Source organism: Mus caroli, chromosome 11 (assembly GCF_900094665.2).
Source record: "Mus caroli chromosome 11, CAROLI_EIJ_v1.1, whole genome shotgun sequence".
Lineage (NCBI taxonomy): Eukaryota > Metazoa > Chordata > Mammalia > Rodentia > Muridae > Mus > Mus caroli.
Genome location: NC_034580.1, coordinates 77,903,508 through 77,923,687, shown reverse-complemented (window position 1 = coordinate 77,923,687; position 20,180 = coordinate 77,903,508). Strand labels below are relative to the sequence as shown.

The 20,180-nt window shown below is 49.8% G+C and overlaps 2 protein-coding genes across 2 annotated transcripts; one reads left to right on the top strand and one right to left on the bottom strand.

Annotated features, from left to right (window-relative positions):
- The first annotated feature begins 2,244 nt into the window (after nucleotides 1–2,244).
- Nucleotides 2,245–10,204, top strand: Nle1 (notchless homolog 1). The gene is made up of 13 exons (XM_021176735.2): nucleotides 2,245–2,300; nucleotides 2,404–2,547; nucleotides 2,872–3,089; nucleotides 4,156–4,235; nucleotides 5,175–5,251; nucleotides 5,383–5,480; nucleotides 5,968–6,160; nucleotides 6,587–6,722; nucleotides 6,836–6,882; nucleotides 7,804–8,006; nucleotides 9,109–9,268; nucleotides 9,360–9,430; nucleotides 9,924–10,204. Exons 1-13 carry the CDS (start codon nucleotides 2,283–2,285, stop codon nucleotides 9,934–9,936), a joined length of 1,458 nt encoding a protein of 485 aa, XP_021032394.1. The 5' UTR covers nucleotides 2,245–2,282; the 3' UTR covers nucleotides 9,937–10,204.
- A 1,023-nt stretch (nucleotides 10,205–11,227) lies between these two features.
- Fndc8 (fibronectin type III domain containing 8) lies at nucleotides 11,228–18,966 on the bottom strand. The gene is made up of 4 exons (XM_021177825.1): nucleotides 18,693–18,966; nucleotides 13,278–13,647; nucleotides 12,359–12,595; nucleotides 11,228–11,694 (listed from the first exon to the last, which is right to left on the bottom strand). The coding sequence occupies exons 1-4, from the start codon at nucleotides 18,896–18,898 to the stop codon at nucleotides 11,542–11,544; spliced, it is 966 nt and encodes a 321-aa protein (XP_021033484.1). The 5' UTR covers nucleotides 18,899–18,966; the 3' UTR covers nucleotides 11,228–11,541.
- Nucleotides 18,967–20,180: the final 1,214 nt, after the last annotated feature.

The following is a 20,180-nucleotide window of genomic DNA, read 5'->3' as shown; positions in this document are numbered from 1 at the left end:
AGGACTCTCTGGAGGGAGAGGGAGAGCAGAGCAGAGGAAGATTCCTTCTTGCTTCTCTTCATACTTGTTCACAGCCCCAGAGGCATTTGCTCAAAAGACCCTGCTTTTGGAGAGCCCAGCAGGACTTGCTGACTCGTGTGTGAGCAGGTTGCTGTTTGAGCGTGCTTGTGTCTCATCCCTCCCTGTCTGCGTTGATGAACACACTCAGTCCCCCATCTGGCTGTGACTCCCTTGGATGTCGGCTCTCTTCCTCTGGATTAGACTCCATCCTCCTAAGTAAGGACTAAGTCAGACCTGGAATCCCCTGAGCTCAAGGACCGTAGCCCAACTTCCTTGGATCCAGATCTCTCCCAAGGACAAGAAGAGGCTCCCTCTACAGAAGTGGCCATCACCGTGGTAGACGGGTGTCTCTGGGAGCTGGCATTGCTTATTTCTCAGCCAACTTTAAAAGGCATCCCTCGTGGAGAGTCGGAACTCTCCGTCCTTCAGTGTCTGCTCCAGGAGGTCAAGATTGCTGATGGGGAACGTCTATCGCCATCCCAGGTACAAAGCCTGGGAGACAGTGCCCTGGTGTTTTGAATGAATGAATGAATGAATGAGTAGGGGGATAGATAGATGGATCTTCATTCTTATGCTCTGCTCCCCTCCCTTTTATTCTCCCCATACTTCCAGTATATTTCAAAACACACCTGAAAGATACTGAGGAAAAGCCACACGCAGGGACACCCACAATAGCCTCTGCAAGTGTGACTGTGAGTTTAGAATACGGATACACAACTATGTGACCTTGGACAGGTCCCACTGCCCTGTTCAATGAAAGGCCTAGTCCTAACATGTGAGCTTGTTTGTTTCTTGATTCTCTCACCTTTGTTTTCCAAGCTGCCTTCAGACTGGCTTCAAACTCCTAGACTTAAGCAATTCTCCTGCCTCGGCCACCTCTATGGAGGTGGAACCAGAGCTGTGTGCCATGTCCATCCTAACACACAGCTTCTGGATAGTGATGGGTAAGTGGGTGAGTGGATAGACAGATGCTCTGCTTTCATGGGATGGATCCCAAGCCTGGAACCTCATTTGTGGTCCAAGCAGTGAGGTATTGACAAAGGATCCCACAACAAGCAAAGAAGCTTTGGTTCTGTGGCGTTTGGATCAAGGGATCCTACGTTCAATTCCTGATTTCATAATTCAGTCCACAAGAGTTTCTTCTGTGTCCCCTATATACCGGGGGACATGACTGATAATGAGGAAATGACTGAAAATGCCGGAAAGCTTGGAAAACACAGGACAAGAAAGACAGGATCTCTGAAAAACCAAAAAAGAAAAAAGAAAAGAAAAAGAAAGAAAGAAAGAAAGAAAGAAAGAAAGAAAGAAAGAAAGAAAGAAAGAAAGAAAGAAAGACAGGGTCCTGGGAAAGGCTTCCCTCTGGCCTTCTTCAACTTTTATTAGTCTCTTTTGTTTGTTTGTTGTTTGTTTGTCTGAGACAGGGAGTTCCTTTGTAGACCTTCAATGTCCTGGAACTCACTCTGTAGACCAGGCTGGCTTTAAGTTCAGAGATCTATCTGCCTGTCTCTGTCTTGCAAGAGCCTGGATTAAAGGCATGTGCTACCACAACTGGCTTAATAGTTCCTTATAGGCTCTGTATTCTTTGAACTTATACACGAGGAGAGTAGAGACTCAAATCTGTCCATAAGAGTTCCAGACAGAATAAATTGCCTATGCAAAAGCAGATACAGGAGAGGGCCACACCTTGAAAGAGCTCAGAAAAAAATCCCAAGACAGCTGGGCACGGTGGCCATCCGATATTCCCAGCATCCCATCCTGGGAGGCACAGACAAGAGGATCATGGAGTTCAAGGTCTACTTAGGCTACACATCCTCAGCCTATCTCAATACATACATGCATACACACACACACACACACACACACACACACACTAAATCCCACAAGCCCACCTATAAATAAAGTTTCTGCCTCAACCCAATAGTTTTCTGGTTTGTATTTTCACCCCTGCTGCCTGGACCCCGAAGTGTCATCCTCCACCATCTCCTGCCTCTGTGAGCTAGGCGGGCAAATCAATTAACTTCTCTGGGTTTTGACTACTAAAATTGGCCAGAATCGCTACTGTGAAAAGACGCGGAAGGAGGCCACTATTGGCAATCCCGGCCTCCGAGAGCGGTTTGACTCCTCCGAACACGAGAGGGCGCTGCAGCCAGCGGTTGCCCGGCGCGACATGGACTTGACGCTCCGTCTTTCCACCTCGGTTCTCCTCCACGTGGGGACGCAAGATGGCGGCGGCGGTGGTGGTAGGTGTACGCGCACGGGGCGGGGATGCCGGGTCTCCGCGTGGGGTCCCGAGGCCCGAGGGGAGCGGAGGGGGACTGACAGCCTCCCGGCTTGATTCTGCAGGAAGAGGCGGCGGCAGGCGACGTGCAGCGGCTGCTCGTACAGTTCCAGGATGAGGGCGGTCAGCTGCTGGGCTCCCCGTTCGACGTGCCCGTGGACATCACGCCGGACAAGCTGCAGCTCGTGTGCAACGCGCTGCTGGCCCAGGTGAGCACCCCAAAACGAAGCCACGGTGTTCCGGGGACCCAGCTGCTCACCGACAGTGTTGGTGGCGTGGATCGGCCTCAGGAAAAATGTTCTCCGCGCCAACTCACCTGCAGACAGGCTGTGTTTTGAACGCGTCGGATGCAGTGTTTCCGTGACTTCTTGTCACAGCCCAACATAAGCATCCCCATTTTACAGAGATGCCCAGCGGGATTAAATTAGTCGCATGGTGGTATGCAGTAGTTGGAATTGAGCCGACTCCCGCTGAGGGCAGGCACTCATCCCTCCGAGCAGAGTTCCTCTTTACTCTGTTGTTCTTGCCTTCAGGAGGAGCCCCTGCCCCTGGCGTTCTACGTCCACGATGCTGAGATTGTGTCCTCCCTGGGGAAGACGCTGGAGTCCCAGTCTGTGGAGACAGAGAAAATTGTCGATATCATCTACCAGCCCCAAGCTGTCTTCAGGGTCCGGGCTGTGACGCGGTGCACCAGCTCATTGGAGGGTCACAGCGAAGCTGTCATTTCTGTGGCCTTCAGCCCCACAGGAAAGTAAGGACATGGGCAGAATCTTTGGGATATGGAGGTGTGTCCTTTGACAGGTGGAGAGGACCATCCTGAGTTATTATTCACAGGGTCTTACGCTGCCTGCCTGTCATAGACTTGGGTCTGGACTCACGTTGCAAGTAACAGACTTTCTTATTGGGGTTTGGTCCCCAAAGGCTAAGGATAGTATCTGGCTCAGAAGAGCCTATCTTGGTCATCTGGAGATTTGAGCTACTCCTTTCCGAAGTCAGGTTTCTGCATCTGTTACTTCCCTATGAATCCTTTCTTGTAGGACTCAGAGAATATGAGAATATGAAGAATATGAACAGTTGAGCCAGGTGGTGGTAGTACACGCCTTTAATCTCAGCACTCAGGAAGCAGAGGCAGGCGGATCTCTGTGAGTTCAAGGCCAGCCTGATCTAAATATCGAGTTCCAGGACAGCCAGGGCTATGTAGAGAGACCCTGCCTCCAACAACAGAAGAATACGAAAAGCTTCAAAAGCTTTTTCTAGAAATTTCCAAGGAGGTAGAGACTGGACGGGCAGGTCTTTGTAAGTTGTAAACCAGCCTGTTCTACAGAACTAGTTCTAGGTCAGCCAGGGCTAACCAGAGAAAACCCGTCTTTAAAAAAAAAAAAAGGTGGGGGTGGGCTGGAGAGATGGCTTAGGGGTTAAGAGCACTGGTTGCTCTCCCAGAAGACCTGAGTTCAGTTCTCAGCACCCCATAAGAGCTCACAACTGTCTGTAACTCAGCTCTCAGGGGATCCAATGTGCACATTGTATACAGACACATGTGTAGGCAGGATGCCTGTTCAGGTAGGATAAAGATTAAAAAGCATTAAAAACACAAAGGGGATGGATGGATGGAATGAGTGAGCTGTTCCTGTTGGGAAGGAAGAAGAGAGAAGTGGCCTTCTAGGGTCTTTTCCTAAGTGGCATTAGTGTCCTATTTCTCCTCAGGGAATGGAGAATCTGTTCCCAGAAGATGGTTGGCTAGGCAGCAGGAATACACATGCGCAATGTCTCAGGGTGGGCCCCACCACTGCAGCAGTCAAGCGGCCTCTCTCCCCCAGGTACCTGGCCAGTGGTTCCGGAGACACCACTGTGCGCTTCTGGGATCTCAGCACTGAGACACCGCACTTCACATGCAAAGGTCGGTGTACTTTTAACCACTTACAGGGGGCTTAGTGCATGCCAGGTGGTTAGCTTGGTAGCTCCGGGTAGAGGCTCAGAAGACTCCAACCCATTAGCACCCTGTTCACAGCTGCCTGTTCCTTGAGGCCAGTCCTGCCTGTTCCTTGAGGCCAGTCAGCCACTTAGAAAGAAGCAGATACTGGAGTGTGGGGTATAGGGAGGAGTTGAACCACTGGTTGTAGGGACAGCTTGGAAAGCCTCTGCCAGCTGGGCGGTGGTGGCGCACGCCTTTAATCCTAGCACTTGGNAGGCAGAGACNGGCAGATTTCTGAGTTCATGGTCAGCCTGGTCTACAAAGTGAGTTCCAGGACCGCCATCAGCCTGGTCTACAAAGTGAGTTCCAGGACCGCCAGGGCTATACAGAGAAACCCTGTCTCAAAAAACCAAAACCAAAAAAGCCTCTGCCACAAAGGTTCCCAGACATCTGGAATCCTGGAGAGCTTGTTGAAATCAAGTGGTCCCTAACCACTCCCCACACCCTAGACTCCCCAGAGCTTTTGTTTCAGCAAGATCTAGGGCAGGGCCTGAGTACATTTCTAGGAAGTTCTAGGTCTGAGGACTGTGTAGAGGAGCCCAATACATGGCATACTCCTTATCTTTATATTTGCATCTGGAAGCTGAGGGTAATTCTTGCTTTTCATCCTAAAGCTGATGTAAGAAGGGATGGTATGCATAGAAACACCTCGTACCTTCTGTCAAGTGCAGAATTAACTAGGGAGTGGCAGTGTTATCTGCAGAAAGCTGCAGCTGTAGCTTTAGGCTGTGTTCTCCCTCACCTCTTGATTCAGTTCCTCTGACCATTGGTTAAGGAGGGTTTGTGGTGCCCCATGCCCTGCTGGCACGGGCTCGAGATAAAGGTGAAACAGAGCTTCTTTCTCTCCCTCCCCTGCTTTCTTAGGACACCGGCACTGGGTCCTTAGCATATCCTGGTCCCCAGATGGCAAGAAACTGGCCTCAGGCTGCAAGAATGGCCAGGTAGGTAACGTCAGGAAAAATGGACCGAGAATGGGCTCTGGAGTCTTTAGAAGGGTGTGTTGGGGGGTCAGCTGGGAGACCCTTGTCAGGACAGGTCGCAGAACGTTACTTTATGAGCTTCTGTCCTTCAGATTCTGTTGTGGGACCCAAGCACGGGGCTGCAGGTGGGCAGGACCCTCACTGGCCACAGCAAATGGATCACAGGCCTGAGCTGGGAGCCCCTTCACATGTAAGTGACACGAAGCTGAGATTAACGCTGCCCCTCCCCTGTTCAGAGTAAAGGAAACATCCCCAGGACAGCCACAGCTTGGCCTACTGTGGCCACACCCCTTGCTGCTTTGGGGGGGGGGGGGGCTCATCACATGACCTGAGCATAGCCTTGCTCTGCTGTTAGAAAGCTGTTAAGAAGGGGGGGCTGGTGAGATGGCTCAGTGGGTAAGAGCACCCGACTGCTCTTCCGAAGGTCAGGAGTTCAAATCCCAGCAACCACATGGTGGCTCACAACCATCCGTAACAAGATCTGACTCCCTCTTCTGGAGTGTCTGAAGACAGCTACAGTGTACTTACATATAATAAATAAATAAATCTAAAAAAAAAAAAAAGAAAGAAAGCTGTTAAGAGATTGTCCCCAGCCTCGTTGAGTTCAGAATGAGATGCAATATGGGCAGACAGGTGCTGCCAGGACAGACCTGAGGTCACATCTCCCCCTTCACCAGGAACCCCGAGTGCCGCTATGTGGCCAGCAGCTCCAAAGACGGCAGTGTACGAATCTGGGATACAACCGCAGGCCGCTGTGAACGCATCCTCACGGGACACACGCAGTCAGTCACCTGCCTCCGATGGGGAGGAGATGGGCTTCTATATTCTGCTTCCCAGGACCGAACCATCAAAGTCTGGAGGGCCCATGATGTAAGGGGTATTCAGAAGTCAGTCTGCTGGGTCACGGGTGCCAGTGCCTTGCCGCTTGCAAACTTGTTATCAGAGGATCTGGTGTTTCCAGAATTATACCAAGAGTCCAGCTGGTGCTTCTGCAGAAGCAGCTCCATGCAGCCTTGTGGGGATTCTGGTGGGTTTTTTAGAGCCTATTTAGTTGTTTGCCAACTCCCACACTCAAATCCATTTGACTAGGTAAACCCTTTTATTCCCTGAAGAGGGGCCCGAGCTTCCAGGTGCAGTTTGATGAGATGACCGTGCATCAGTGATGAATTCTTAGGTTCCTGATTCTTGTCTTATGTCACCCGTCCAATGGTGGAGTACAGGGTATAATCTCTCCCCTTGATGCTAGGTATGTATGTGTATTTCTCTGTATATGTGACCTGTCTTCTCCTGCCCTAGGGTGTGCTGTGTCGTACTCTTCAAGGTCATGGCCACTGGGTGAACACCATGGCGCTTAGCACAGACTATGCCCTGCGCACAGGGGCCTTTGAGCCTGCTGAAGCCACAGTGAATGCCCAAGACCTGCAGGGGTCCTGTGAGTGAGAGGGAGGAGGGGAGCAGGCTGCCTAGGAAGGAGCCAGTTCTCCTGCCTAGCGGGTGGATGTGTAACCAGTCTTGTTCTTTCTCCCTCTCCCCATTCCTGCACAGTGAAGGAGCTGAAGGAGAGGGCATCGAGCCGCTACAACCTCGTGCGGGTGAGTATGTGCCACCAACATGAAGCCCCAGCTCTGGACTCTTCTCATCTGACCACAGAAACTCCGGTCACTTGGGCCTCTCTCCCTTCTAGCCCCAGTTCAGTGTTTCTGTTCCAAAACGTTGTTCTTGGCTGTCTTAGTTAGCATTTTACTGCTGTGAACAGACACCATGACAAGGCAAGTCGTATAGGGGCAACATTTAACTGGGGCTGGCTTACAGGTTCAGAGGTTCAGTCCATTATCATCAAGGCGGGAGCATAGCAGCATCCAAGCAGACATGGTACAGGAGGAGATGAGAATTCTACATCTTCATCTGAAGCAGTCTGCTAGCAGAAGACTGGCTTCTAGAAAGCTAGGACAAGGGTCTTAAGCCCATGCCCACAGTGACACACCTCCTAATAGTGCCACTCCCTGGGCCGAGCATATGCAAACCATGACAGTCGCTGTCCTTCATAATCTTCTAATCCTAACACGCCAGGCATCACCCAACTTGTATCTTATTTACTACTTTTGTCTCGTCTTTCCTTTGTCACCTAAGGAGCACATTTGCATGGTCTAAGGTTCAAAAGACACAAAGGTATTATGAAAGATATTATCAATCTTTCACAGAGTCCTGCATTGTTCCCTTGGGAAGCATCCAGCGCTACCAATATCTCATAGTTCATAGTATCAGCATGCACACACTGTATACATAAAGGACAGCTCGCCTAGGAAAGCCACCCCCTTCTAGCACCATTCTGTGCCTTGGTTTGTATCTTAGGACTCCTTCCACTTAGGTCTAGAATTCCCTCTCCTTATGGGCTAGCCTGGAGTGGCATGTAAGCTTGTGTCCCTGCCGGGCCTCATTTCCCTAGTTCTGACCTCGGCCAGTCGCATAGCCAGTATCTCACCACATCCCACGCGGTGTGCTTTCTTGCCCAGGGCCAAGGCCCAGAGAGGCTGGTCTCTGGCTCAGACGACTTCACCTTATTCCTGTGGTCCCCAGCAGAGGACAAGAAGCCCCTGGCCCGGATGACAGGACACCAGGCCCTCATCAACCAGGTGCTCTTCTCTCCTGACTCGCGCATCGTGGCCAGTGCCTCCTTCGACAAGTCTATCAAGCTGTGGGATGGCCGGACGGGCAAGTGAGTGGCGGGGCGAGGAGGCTGTCCCTTATTAGCAGTAGGGTTTGGCATGGACTCAATGATACTGCTTGCTCTTTGTGTGGCACTGGCTGGGTCTGATTTCCTAGCCCACACTTGTGACACACAGACCTCTCTCACCTCAGCACTGAATTTGGATTGGTAAAATGGCTTCTTTAGGGCTAGTGACAGGGCCAGGGTCGTAGAGGTGAACAGTAGCTAGAAATGTGTCCACATCAGGCAGTTCTCAACCACATGTAATTCAGGCTCCAGGTCTTTGGCCTTCACAGGCACCTGCAATCATGTCATTTAATAATAAAAAGAGATCTCTGTGCTGGGCAGTCGTGGCTCACGCCTTTAATCCTTGCACTCGGAAGGCAAAGGCCAGTGGATCTATGAGTTCGAGGCCAGCCTGGTCTACAGAACGAGTTCCAGGACAGCCAGGGCTACACAGAGAAACCCTGCCCCGAAAAAAAAAATTATATCCCTTTTAACAGTTTTAAAAAAAATGCAAGTATAGACTCCAGTCTGAACCTTATGAATTAGAATCTGATTCTGATAAGGACGCCTGATGAGAGGCCCTGATACGAGGGGGTGTGGTGCACCAGCCATTATCAGGTGAAGAAGAGGCATGCATGATGTGTGGGAAGAGAAGAAATATCTATCACTGTGTATTTTCACACAGCAGTTCCTTAAAGTGGTAATTCAGATTTTTTTAGCAAGCCAGGAAACTGAGTCTTAATGGCTTAACCAGACATCACAGCTAGACTCGATTAACTTGAAAGCTCCGGCTGGGGCTGGCCCACCGTTAACTCCACAGCACCTGTCAGCTGCACCTGTTATGTCGGAGGACACCGGGCAGATGGGCTAAGCAGGTGGTGCATTGGCCTTTCAGGCATGCGGTGTCATGCAGGTCTGGAGGCTTAGCAAGAGGGAGCCTCAAACCCACTCAGCTGGAGAAGTTCCACAAAATACTAATGGCCGATAATGATCAAAACGGTCTAGCATGGGACCCAGGTGATGCTAGCAGGTAGCCAAGGTGAGCGCCACTGTTGTGGATGCAGAGGACATGTTGAAGATCTAATACTGGTTTCCCCCGGCCCAGGTACCTAGCTTCCCTGCGTGGCCACGTGGCAGCCGTATACCAGATTGCCTGGTCAGCTGACAGCCGACTACTAGTCAGCGGCAGCAGTGACAGCACGCTGAAGGTGTGGGATGTGAAGGCCCAGAAACTGGCCACAGACCTGCCTGGCCATGCCGATGAGGTAAGGCTTGCTGCATGGAGGCTGCGGTTGGCCCTGGCCCTCTGCTTTTCACTGTCTGACACTGTCTGACCCTGTCTGACCCTGTCTATAGGTATATGCTGTTGACTGGAGTCCAGATGGCCAGAGAGTAGCAAGCGGTGGGAAAGACAAGTGCCTCCGGATGTGAGTGGGGCTGTGGTAGAAGCTGGGGTGTTCGGTTCTCCTGGCCCACACTGGCCAGCCCTTCTCTGCTCTTTGTCATAGCCTGGAATTCAGAGGGACCTTCTTGAGGCACGAGAGCCAGATTCTCCATGGGAGGTAGAGATAGGGGGTTATGGAGACTCTGGGAGAACCTGTAGGTCTCACAGTGCGGTAGTTCATTGTTAAGGTGCCAGGCTTTGCAGTTGTGGGACCTGCGTTCGAATCCTGGTTCTCCCTGGCCGTGTGCAGGCACAGTGGCACCTTTCTACTCAGGAGGGTCACACCTAAAGCACCGTGCTTATGACGGCAACTTAATGCTTGACAGTAGGCACAGCGGGGTCACAGGGCAGGACTGGGTTTCTGGCTGAGGTATGTCGGTACGCAGTTGAGTTTCAGAGCTGCAGGTGCCAGGCAGGCTATTGACAGGGTTGTAGGCAGCGTGGTTCCCTCCCATGCCTCTCCTTTCCCCCCACAGATGGAGAAGATGAATCCACAGCAGCTTCCTGACCCCTCCCTGGATTCAGCCTCCGCCTGCCCAGCCAGAGACCAAGGAATGCACATGGCCACCTGCCCAGGACAGGTCTCCAGTGTGTGACAGGACGTTACAGCATGGAGCTAAACCATGGGCACTTCCTGACTAACAGTAGTGGGGAAGCCAGGCCTCTGGCTCCCATGTCCTTCTCCAAGGGTCAGCTATGCAGGCCCAGACCCTAGGCTATGTGTGTGGCCAAATAAATAACTTATATTTTGTGTTCATGTTGCAGCTTCTTGTCCTAGAACCCCCTCGCTCAGTCAGGGACTCTGAGAAGGTCCATCGAGCCCCTCCCTTGCACTGGATAACAGGAGCCCAGGCTGATCAGGAAGCTGCCCTCTGCTGCTTTGCAATAAGGGAGAGGCTAGTGGCCAGTGGAAAGGCTAAGGCTGTGCTGTCCATGGTCATCCTGCCACGTGCCCATTGGCACAAGCCAAAAAGTACGCACATGTATGTAGCGACCCTGTTCTCAGCCTGCTCATGAGGACTTTGGTGTTAGATGACAGTCTTGCCAGTGCCTCTCCCACCAGGTCCCCAGCACTGTGCTGGAAGGCCAGGGTCATTGCAGAGGATGGCCAGCAGGGTGGCAGTTGGTGTGGGACAGCTCTAGGTGATGTGGGCACAGTATCATGAGGGACTGTGCTCTCAGAGGACCTTGAAGGAATGAAGGGTATCCCAGGCTTTCAGGCCTTGGCTGAGACCTTTGCCCTGCAAGAACCTACTGTTGTTTTCTCTCGCTGTATAGTTAGCTGGGGCTCGGCATTGTCTGTTCACGGCCTCCAGTCATCTGTGGAGAGATTTCTGGGTCTTCCTTAGGCTTCTTCCTACCTCCATTAGGGGCTTGTACATTTTGCACGTCACTAAGCTGAGTATTCAGCCTCCTCTCCCCTGTCACATCAGAATAGGGCTGCATGAGAGGCCCAGGAACCACCAGTTAGATTTGCCTGGTGTCAGGCACACGTGTGTCACAGTGATCCTGCACCGGTGTCCAAAATGCCTTATGTTAGGATGAGCTAGTTACCTGAGCCCCAGGAGACAATGACCCTGTACTTCATAAGGGAAGGACTCATAAGCTAGGGTACAGCCAGAACATTCCCCTAAAGCTGGGCATCTAGTCTTGAGTGTCAGCCTGTCACCCAGCCAGCCTTATTCTCATTCTACCTGCTGGACTCCTCATTCTGACGAGGCCTGTGCTCTGGCCCAGCTGAGGCTTGTGGCAACAGGAAGTAGAGTTTCAGGGTGCTGTTTGGGCCTTCAGTTCTTTAATGGGGAACCTGGAACCAGCCCAGGTCAGGGAGGAAGGAGGGTGCCTAGCAGCTGTTGGGCAGTGACTGAGCCTGGGCCAGCTCAAGATGTCACTAAGTGAATGGGATTCCTGTCTATCCATGGCCCCGCCCCAGGGTTGTGGTTCCGATACATCTGCCCCAGGCCCTAGGCTGGTGGATAACTAGTGGTTCTTTGACTTGGTGCTTGGTAGTACAGTACATCTCACGGTTCTGGTTCCCGAGGACCCAGAGCCAAGGCAGACAGTGGGCAAGGGATAGCCTCAACCCACACCCCCTTAATATGGATATAGGTATTCCAGATCCTCCAGCCTTCGCATCTCCTCCATTGTCATGGAGACAGTCCTCCGATGAGGTTGTTTGCGTTGCACGGTGACCTGGATGGGATTGGTCTCAGGAAAGCTGTTGAAGTCAGTAGACACGGTTGCAAACTGAAATAAAACAAACATGTTCAGGATGCCTTCCCGGGCTAGCCTTGGCTCTCTCATCTCTCATCTCCATCTCTCATCTCTCTTGCTACTAAGTGAGATCTTAGCTTCATGCCAGTCACTGTGGGGTTCTCTCTACACTAACCCTTTGACAACTACAATCTGTTCCCTATGGACTCTGACATTTTACTGGAATTAAGGAATATAAGAACTCATGGCTTTGGGAAATGAACATGATATAATGATCAGTTTGCTTTTATTTATTTATTTTTTTCCTTTGAGACGGGGTTTCTGTGTAGCCCTGGCTGTCCTGGAACTCACTTTGTAGACCAGACTGGCCTCAAACTTAGAAATCTGCCTGCCTCTGCCGCCCAAGTGCTGGGATTAAAGGTGTGTGCTACCACGCCTGGCTCCAGTTTGCATTTCTAATGCCCCCCCCCCCAACAGTTTAACCCATACACCTTTCAGGGAACAGCAGTCTGGAACTAATGTGTGTTGGCCCAGGCATAAAGCAAGCCAGCAAGGACTTGAGGCGTGGGGGAATTCCTGCCAGTCACCACCCCTTGTACTTTCTCACCGTGATCTGGGCCAATGGATCTGACCTTCAGCTCGCTCTCTCTATGTCTTCCCTCCTTAGACCTGTGCCTTTCTGCTCCCTGAGACTCACCTTATAGGGCTTGCACCACTTCCCTACCCCTGCTGTGTTGGCGGCCCGGACGGTAAGGCAGTAACTCGTGTTTGACTTCAGCTCCATCAGCTTGACAGTGGTACCCAGGATCTTGTTGAAGATCCAGGGGCGGTTCTTGATCTTGGGCATGTCCTTGTCAGCTGGTTTGGTTGCTTCCTGCAGCAGCACCTGGTAGAAACTGACCTGCTGCTTGCCTGCAGCGTAAGTCCAGGAAATCTAAGCAAAAAGAGAACCCAGGCTTCCTCAGGTCTGGCCTAGCCCACGGTATAGGTGAGGGTATGGGTGGGAGGCATCACAATGCCCCCCCCCCATTCCATTTCCTACTGTAGCTTGCTCAAGTCTAGAGGGAAGTGTACCCATGTGCAGCACGGGGACAGAGGACTGAGCTGAAAACTACCTGTGGGAAGCATCTTTTCCAACTACAGAGAGATCATTACACAGACTAGAAATCTGACTCAGCACCTCCAGTAGTTACAACGGCATTTCCATTACCTGGGACTATGTACGTAATGCATATTGTCAGGCCTGCCTCAAACCCTCTAGGGATGGAGTCTATGTATTACCAAGGTGGCCTGTAGGAACATTCCTGCCAGAAGCCCTTGGGACACACTGAGGCTCTTCACTTCTACACTTCCCAGTTCCAGCCTAACATCAGCTGGAAGTAACCTTTCTCTCTGAATTCCTGACAAACGTGATTCGACTCTCTTCTGGATTGAACAGGGAAGCAATGAAGCCCATTTCATCTTGCACTGAGGCTCCAAAGATGCACACCCTCCTGCCGCCCTTCCTAAACCATGAACTAGAGGTCAGAACGCAGGGGGTTATGCCTTCACACTCCCCACAGAGCTTACTTAGTTCAGTGTCTACACCGTAAGCCTTTGCCCAGAGAAAAACATACCACAGCTGTGGAATCGCCAACAGTGTGTTCACAAATGAACGGAGCCTCCGGCACATCCAGGACCACAGAAGACTCGGAACGTGTTGAGGAGGTGTCTGTGTCCAGGGCAGGGTTGTCAAGGTCCAATAGGCCCCTGGTAGCTATTTGGGACTTAGATGAACGGGGGCAGATGGCCAGATTATCCTTTTCTGTGTTCTTGACCACTGATGCTAAACTGAGTTTGTTCAGCTCCCCCTCCAGGATGCCGGCAAAGAAGCTGCTATTGGGCTGGGTCACAGCCATCTTGATGGGGTTCATCAGAGTGGACGGAATCGGGGACATACTCGTGTCATCCGAGCTGTACTCAGAATCTTCCGCTGGCATCTGCATCCTGGGGTGGGAAGGATATGGACGTCAGATGGGGAGGATTGTCAGATGTCACATGGGGCTGCCCCAACGCATCCAGCCTGAGGAACCCCAGAACACATGCTCTGGGGGATCAGTTTATCTGTATCACCAACTGTGAGATAGCCTGAGACAAGCTCAGCAGCAGCAGGGCCTGACATTCACCCAGTGCTCACTAAGACTGCTCATTCTTGACCCCTGGTCCCCAGTAGGGATGGAGGAGCTGATTTTTTAAATATGATCTTCAGTGTTGCAAGCACAAATTTTGAAACTGCTAAAATTGAGTCTTCCCACCAAAATGGGGTGCAAGTGTCCCAGCCAACTGACCAGACTGAAGGGAAATGTCTGCAAGTACCTAATAAGAAGGCAATAAATTAAGCTAATTTCTTTGCTAATGCTTCTTTCCTATTACTTCACGTTTAATGTAATTTTATTTACTTACATTTTAATGACATCTAACACTATTAATTATGAAGCATGTGAAATTAATAGTCTGTACTATGTGATATACGGGAGGAATTCTCTTGTTCCACTGGGTATGGTGGCACAAGCACACTTGTAATTCTAGCACCCCAAAGGCTAAGGCAGGAGGATCAAATGTCCCAAGCCAGTCTGGGCTATATAACGAGACCCTTGACTCAAAAAAAAAAAAAAAAAAAAGAGTAAAAAGCAAAGCAAAACGAACAAAAACTCTTGTTCCCGTGTGGTGCTTTGGGTGATAATCTCCCATCAGCTCCTAGGTTTGAAGGCTTGGTCCCCAGTTAGTGAAACTGTTTGGGAAGGATTAGGAGGTGTGGCCTTGTTGAAGGAGGTGTGGTTTTGTTGGAGGAGATGTGTGACTATGGGTGAGGTTTGAGGTTTCAAAAGCTAGCACTCTCCTCCCACAACCCTACTCCATCACCGGTCTGTGGGATCAGATGTAAGAGCTCAGATATTTCTCTGGCGGCACCACACCTGCCTGCTGGCCAGCCTGCTTCCTGCCATGATGATAACGGACTGGCCCTCCAACACTGTAAGCAAGCTCACAATTAAGTGCTTCCTCCTTCTGTCCGCTGCCTTAGCCATGGTGCCTCTTCACGGCAATAGAACAGTGACTAAAACATCACCCATTTCTACGTTTTGTTTTGTTTTAATTAGGGGGTATTTTAGACACACCAAAAGTAACATGTTACATGTTCAAAAATTATGATATATTGGCCTTACTAACACCCCCTGGACACCTCTCCTCTCAAAGTACATATGAAATGCCAAATATTTTAAATACAGACTACCTGATCTAGGTTTGAACTAAGATAAACTAACAGGCTGGTACCTAGCATTAGTCTCCAAGTTGCCCCACCACCACCAAAACCCAAGCCTAGTTCCTGTCTGGTTTTTGGGGGATCACTAACATTTCCTTGGCACAACACATATCCTGTAGCTGACGAAACCAGTAGAGTAAGGGTTTTTTTTCTTTTTTTATTCACTATGTGTCGTCTTAGGCTTGCTGCATATATGTTAACCTGAGGCAAGACCTATTACTTTGCATGTTTTGCATGTCTCTAGACTCTATAGGAATAAAAGATATCATTCAGCAATACCTATCCCAAACCTGGCTTTTGCTCCGTGTCGTGCTTTGATTTGTCTGTACTCACACTCGCAGCAGAGGCTTCGGCTGTTTTGTCTGTTTCATGTTTTTTTTGTTGCTTTTTAAATTTATGTGCATTGGCACTCTATGTATGTATGTGTGTACCACATGCATACGGAGACCAGCAGAGGACATTGAATCCACTGGAACTACAGTTCCAGATAGTTCTGATATCGTGTGGATACTGGGAAGCCAACCCTGGTCCTCTGGAAGATCAGCCGCACTTAAGTCTGAGCCATCTCTCCAGTCCCTGCATGGAAATGTGTATTGTTGTCATCCTTTGCTGTTACGAAGGAAATATATGACCCTGCATTGTCTTGGTGATGAAGTGTACCAATCAAAACAACAACAACAACAACAAAATAGCTTTCGACTCCTTAAAACCAAGTTTGATTGATGCATACCTATAACTAAAACTAAACATCAAAGACCTATCAATTCTTGCCTGTGATGTGCTCTGCGGCTTCTGAATCTGTGTCTAGATATTATTTTCATTTTGGTTTCTACCAGCTAAGATTTCCTGGCGTGTAAACAGGTCCCACTCTACCTTTCTACCTTAGTCTACTCCAGCTTACAACTTCCCATTTGCTTGATGGGCCATATGCCCTCCCTCAGCTCTAACCCACAAACTCCTGAGACAGCTGGATGAGTCTAGAACACTCACCCCTCAGCCCACACTGGACATTTAAAGCAGATGTTCTTTAAGTCCAGTATGTGTAGGCTGAAGTGTCAGGATGCTGACATCATTTTTTCAGACTGTCCTAAGAATGTCCATTTCAGAGTCCCCTACTAGAGCTGGGCAGTGGTGGCACATACCCCAACACTCAGGAGGCAAAGGCAGGCAGATCTCTGAGTTAGAGACCAGCCTGGTCTACAGAGTAAGTTCCAGGACGGCCAGGGCTACCCAGAGAATTCTTGTCTCAAAAGCCAACCAACCAGCCGGGCGTGGTGGCGCACGCCTTTAATCCCAGCACTCGGGAGGCAGAGGCAGGCGGATTTCTGAGTTCGAGGCCAGCCTGGTCTACAAAGTGAGCTCCAGGACAGCCAGAGCTATAAAGAGAAACCCTGTCTCGAAAAACCAAAAAAAAAAAAAAAAAAAAGCCAACCAACCAACAACAACAGGAACAACAAAACAGACTCCCCTACTAGCAAAGCTAGCGCTAAAGTAGGCACAGAAATCCACTGGACCCTGGACTGCTTGTGGAACATGTCTCCTGATTTCCACAGCAGCCCTGCTAGATGGGTGTTAGCCACTGAAGTTGGCTAAGGCCGTTTATCTAAGATGTAGAACTTGGACTTGAACTCAGGACTCCTTGCCTGAGGTTCACCCCTCCCCCATCTCCTCCTCCACCCCTTAGTAAATCATGAAGTTTCCTACAAACAATGGTTATCTTAGTCAGGTCACAACAGCTAATGATGACCTAGAATGAACACCTTCCTCTCTAACCAGCACACAGTCTGTGGATCCCAGTAAAAATTAAGTATGAAACTTTTTTGTTTGGTTGGTTGGTTTTGTTGTTGTTGTTGTTTTGTTTTTTCAAGACAGGGTTTCTCTTTGTAGTCCTGGTTGTCCTGGAACTCACTCTGTAGACCAGGCTGGCCTCGAACTCAGAAATCCACCTGCCTCTGCCTCCCAAGTGCTGGGATTAAAGGCGTGCACCATCACTGCCTGGCATATGAAACCTTTTTTTTTTTTTTTAAAAATTTTTTTTTTTTTTTTTTGTAAGGACCCTGGGGCTTTCTTCAGACACTCCAGAAGAGGGAGTCAGATCTCGTTACGGATGGTTGTGAGCCACCATGTGGTTGCTGGGATTTGAACTCCTGACCTTTGGAAGAGCAGTATGGTGCTCTTACCCACTAAGCCATCTCACCAGCCCCATGAAACCTTTTTAAAAAGAAATTATAAACTGGGGCTGAAGAGCTGGCTCAGCACTTAAGAATATCAGTTCTGTTCCAGAGACATGGGTTCAATTCCCACACCCATATCGCAGCTCACACCTGTCTGTAACTCCAGCTCTGGAGGACCCAACACCGTCACACAGATATTCGTGCAGACAAAACGCCAATGCATATGAAAGAAAAATAAATTTAAAAAATGAATTACAGGATCTGGAGAAATGGCTCAGCAGTTCAGAGCACTGACTGCTCTTCCAAAGGTCCTGAGTTCAATTCCCAGCAACCACATGGTGCCTCACAACCATCTGGAACAGGATCTGATGTCCTCTTCTGGAGTGTCTGAAGAAAGTGACAGTGTACTCACATACATAAAATAATTTTCTTTTTTGAGACAGGATTTCTCTGTGTAGCCCTGGCTGTCCTGGAACTCACTCTATAGACCAGGCTGGCCTTGAACTCAGAAATCTGCCTGCCTCTGCCTCCCAAGTGCTGGGACTAAAGGAATGTGCCACCACTGCCCAGAAAAAAAAATTAAAAAGCAATTATAAAAGATTTCTCGGGGTGGTGGTGGTGCACACCTTTAATCCCAGTACTTGGGAGGCAGAGGCAAGCAGGTTTCTGTGTTCAAGACCAGTCTGGTCTACAGAGTGAGTTCCAGGACCGCCAGGGCTATACAGAGAAACCCTGTCTCGAAACAAACAAACAAACAAACAAACAAACAAACAACAACAAAAGATTTCATGTCTGGGGCTGGAGAGATGACTTAGCGGTTAAGAGCACACACTGGCTGTTCTTGTAGAAGACAGAGTTCAATTCCCAGCATCCACATAGTAGCTAAAGACAGTGATAACAGAACATTACACTAAGCCCAGGGCCCACTCATGGGTCACTTCAATGAGATTGTACTATTTCCTCAGCAGTCACCCTGCACACCATTTCCCTGGAGATCTTCCTCTAAGAAGTCTCTCTTTTTTGCACCGTATCCCAAGCTAACCCAAGCCCTTGGTTTCTCAAGCTGCCCTGTGACGGCATTTACCAGGCTGTACTGTATCTCCCTCTTTATTGCCTGATGCCCCCCACCTCTGACACCACTGGCACCAGGCGTGACATTTTTTTGGAGGTAGGGACCATGTTTCCCACCTCTGCATCCCCCAACTTGATGCTGGGTCATATTTCTCACCGGGAAGCAAAGATATGAAGCAGAGAAAATTCAGACTGACTTAGCAGGCCAGTGAACCTCAGCTGGAAGGCAGGCAGGGCATTAAAATGAGAGAAATGAGGGAGAGAAGACAGGGGTAGCATAGAGTGGCAAGCAGAATAGGAAACACCCCCTGGCTAGTCCAGGAAGGTCTGCTAGAATGGGGGAACCCACATGCTCTCAAAACTGATGTGGGGCTCAGGGCGGGTGCATGGGGAACCTCCTGATATGTTCTTCCTTGAGGGACCCGCCACAGTGGGTTGCAAAGCTTCTCCAGCCTTAGAAATGAGGACCCCAAATGGTGTCTTACATGACATCGGTGTTTTCTTCCTCTGAGAAGCTGGCCAAGCTGCGTCTTGACGGGAGCAGGAGGCCTTTGGTAGCCATGGACCGGTTAATAAACTTAGGGTTTGGACAGGGCTTCGGCAGTTGGTCAATCACATTGATAACATTGAGGGCCTCCTTCTTCGGTACAGCCTCCTCTCCACCCCCCACTTTACAGAATACCGTCGCCATCTGGTGTGGGTGGGGCGCAGGGTTGCCACCACCCTCCAGGACAATCAGCTGGCAGGAAGCAGAGAAAAACTGAGGCAAAGGTCTCACCCTTCGTTTGGGTGAGAGGGTTTGCAGTGCTCTGACTTCACAATCATCACAGAGTGTAACAATCGGGGGCCGGCCTCCCCTCGATAGGAGGTTTGCTGGGCAGCTGGACAGACCAAACGCCTGGGTTAGGGGTGGGCTTGAGTCAAGAAACAAACTTGATGGCCCCTTCCAGCACACATGACCCTCTCTAGGTCACGTTTGTGGTCACAGCTACTCGGTTCTCTTCTGAGGACTTCAAAAGGCTTCATGCTTGTGCCTCTTTAGAGCTGTCCAGGAAGGGGTGGCAGGCTAGTGGCACAGAGAACACCACTCGGCCTGAGCCAACACAGACTTCGAAGAGAAGGCCTTTGCCTACTGATACTTCTAAGGCTCTCTATCCTGGGATCTAAGCAGCAAACCCCACCATAGCCAGTAACACAGGCACAGTGAAACCTTACCGCGGGTTATAGCTGACAGAAGTAGCTGGTTTCAGGGCCAGGATTCCAAACACCTTGAAAGATTGAGAGACAATGGTGAACATGAGGAGATATTTCTAAAAATGAGCCCTGCAGCTGGATATGGACTTGAGATTCGGTTCCGTGCTTCCTATCTGTGTAAATCAAAGAATAACAATCTTACTGAGCCCAAATTCCTTCAACTACAAAATACAGGCAGAAATAGAACCTCACTCGTGGGTTTGTGAAACTGCTTTATTTCTTCCACTAGATGTGGTTAAAAAAAATCAAAATAGTATTTTATATACTCCAGCATTTCTCTACTTCCATTAAAACCTTTGGAAAATGTTGGGCTAGAGAAATGGCTAAGTGGTTAAGAGCACTGACTGCTCTCCCAGAAGACCAGCACCCACATGGTGGCTCATAACCATCTGTAACTCCAGTCCGAGGGAATCTGACCCTCCCTCTGGCTGCCTTGGGTACCAGGCATGCCAGGATTGCATAAACACCCATGCAGGCAAAACATCTATATATGTAAGATAAAACTTGATAAATTTGGAAAATATAGGGACACAGGTACTCTCTGTGAACTTCGCTGGATCTCAGCTTGATCATACAATCTGTAATGATCTGAATTGATCCACTTTCATTGTCTTCCTAACATGAATGCTACTAGAAGTCAGGGATACTTCACTCTGTAAATATTGAGCTAGGTAGAGTGAGAGTGTCCCCTAGCTTTGCAAATAGAGGCTGGTATACAC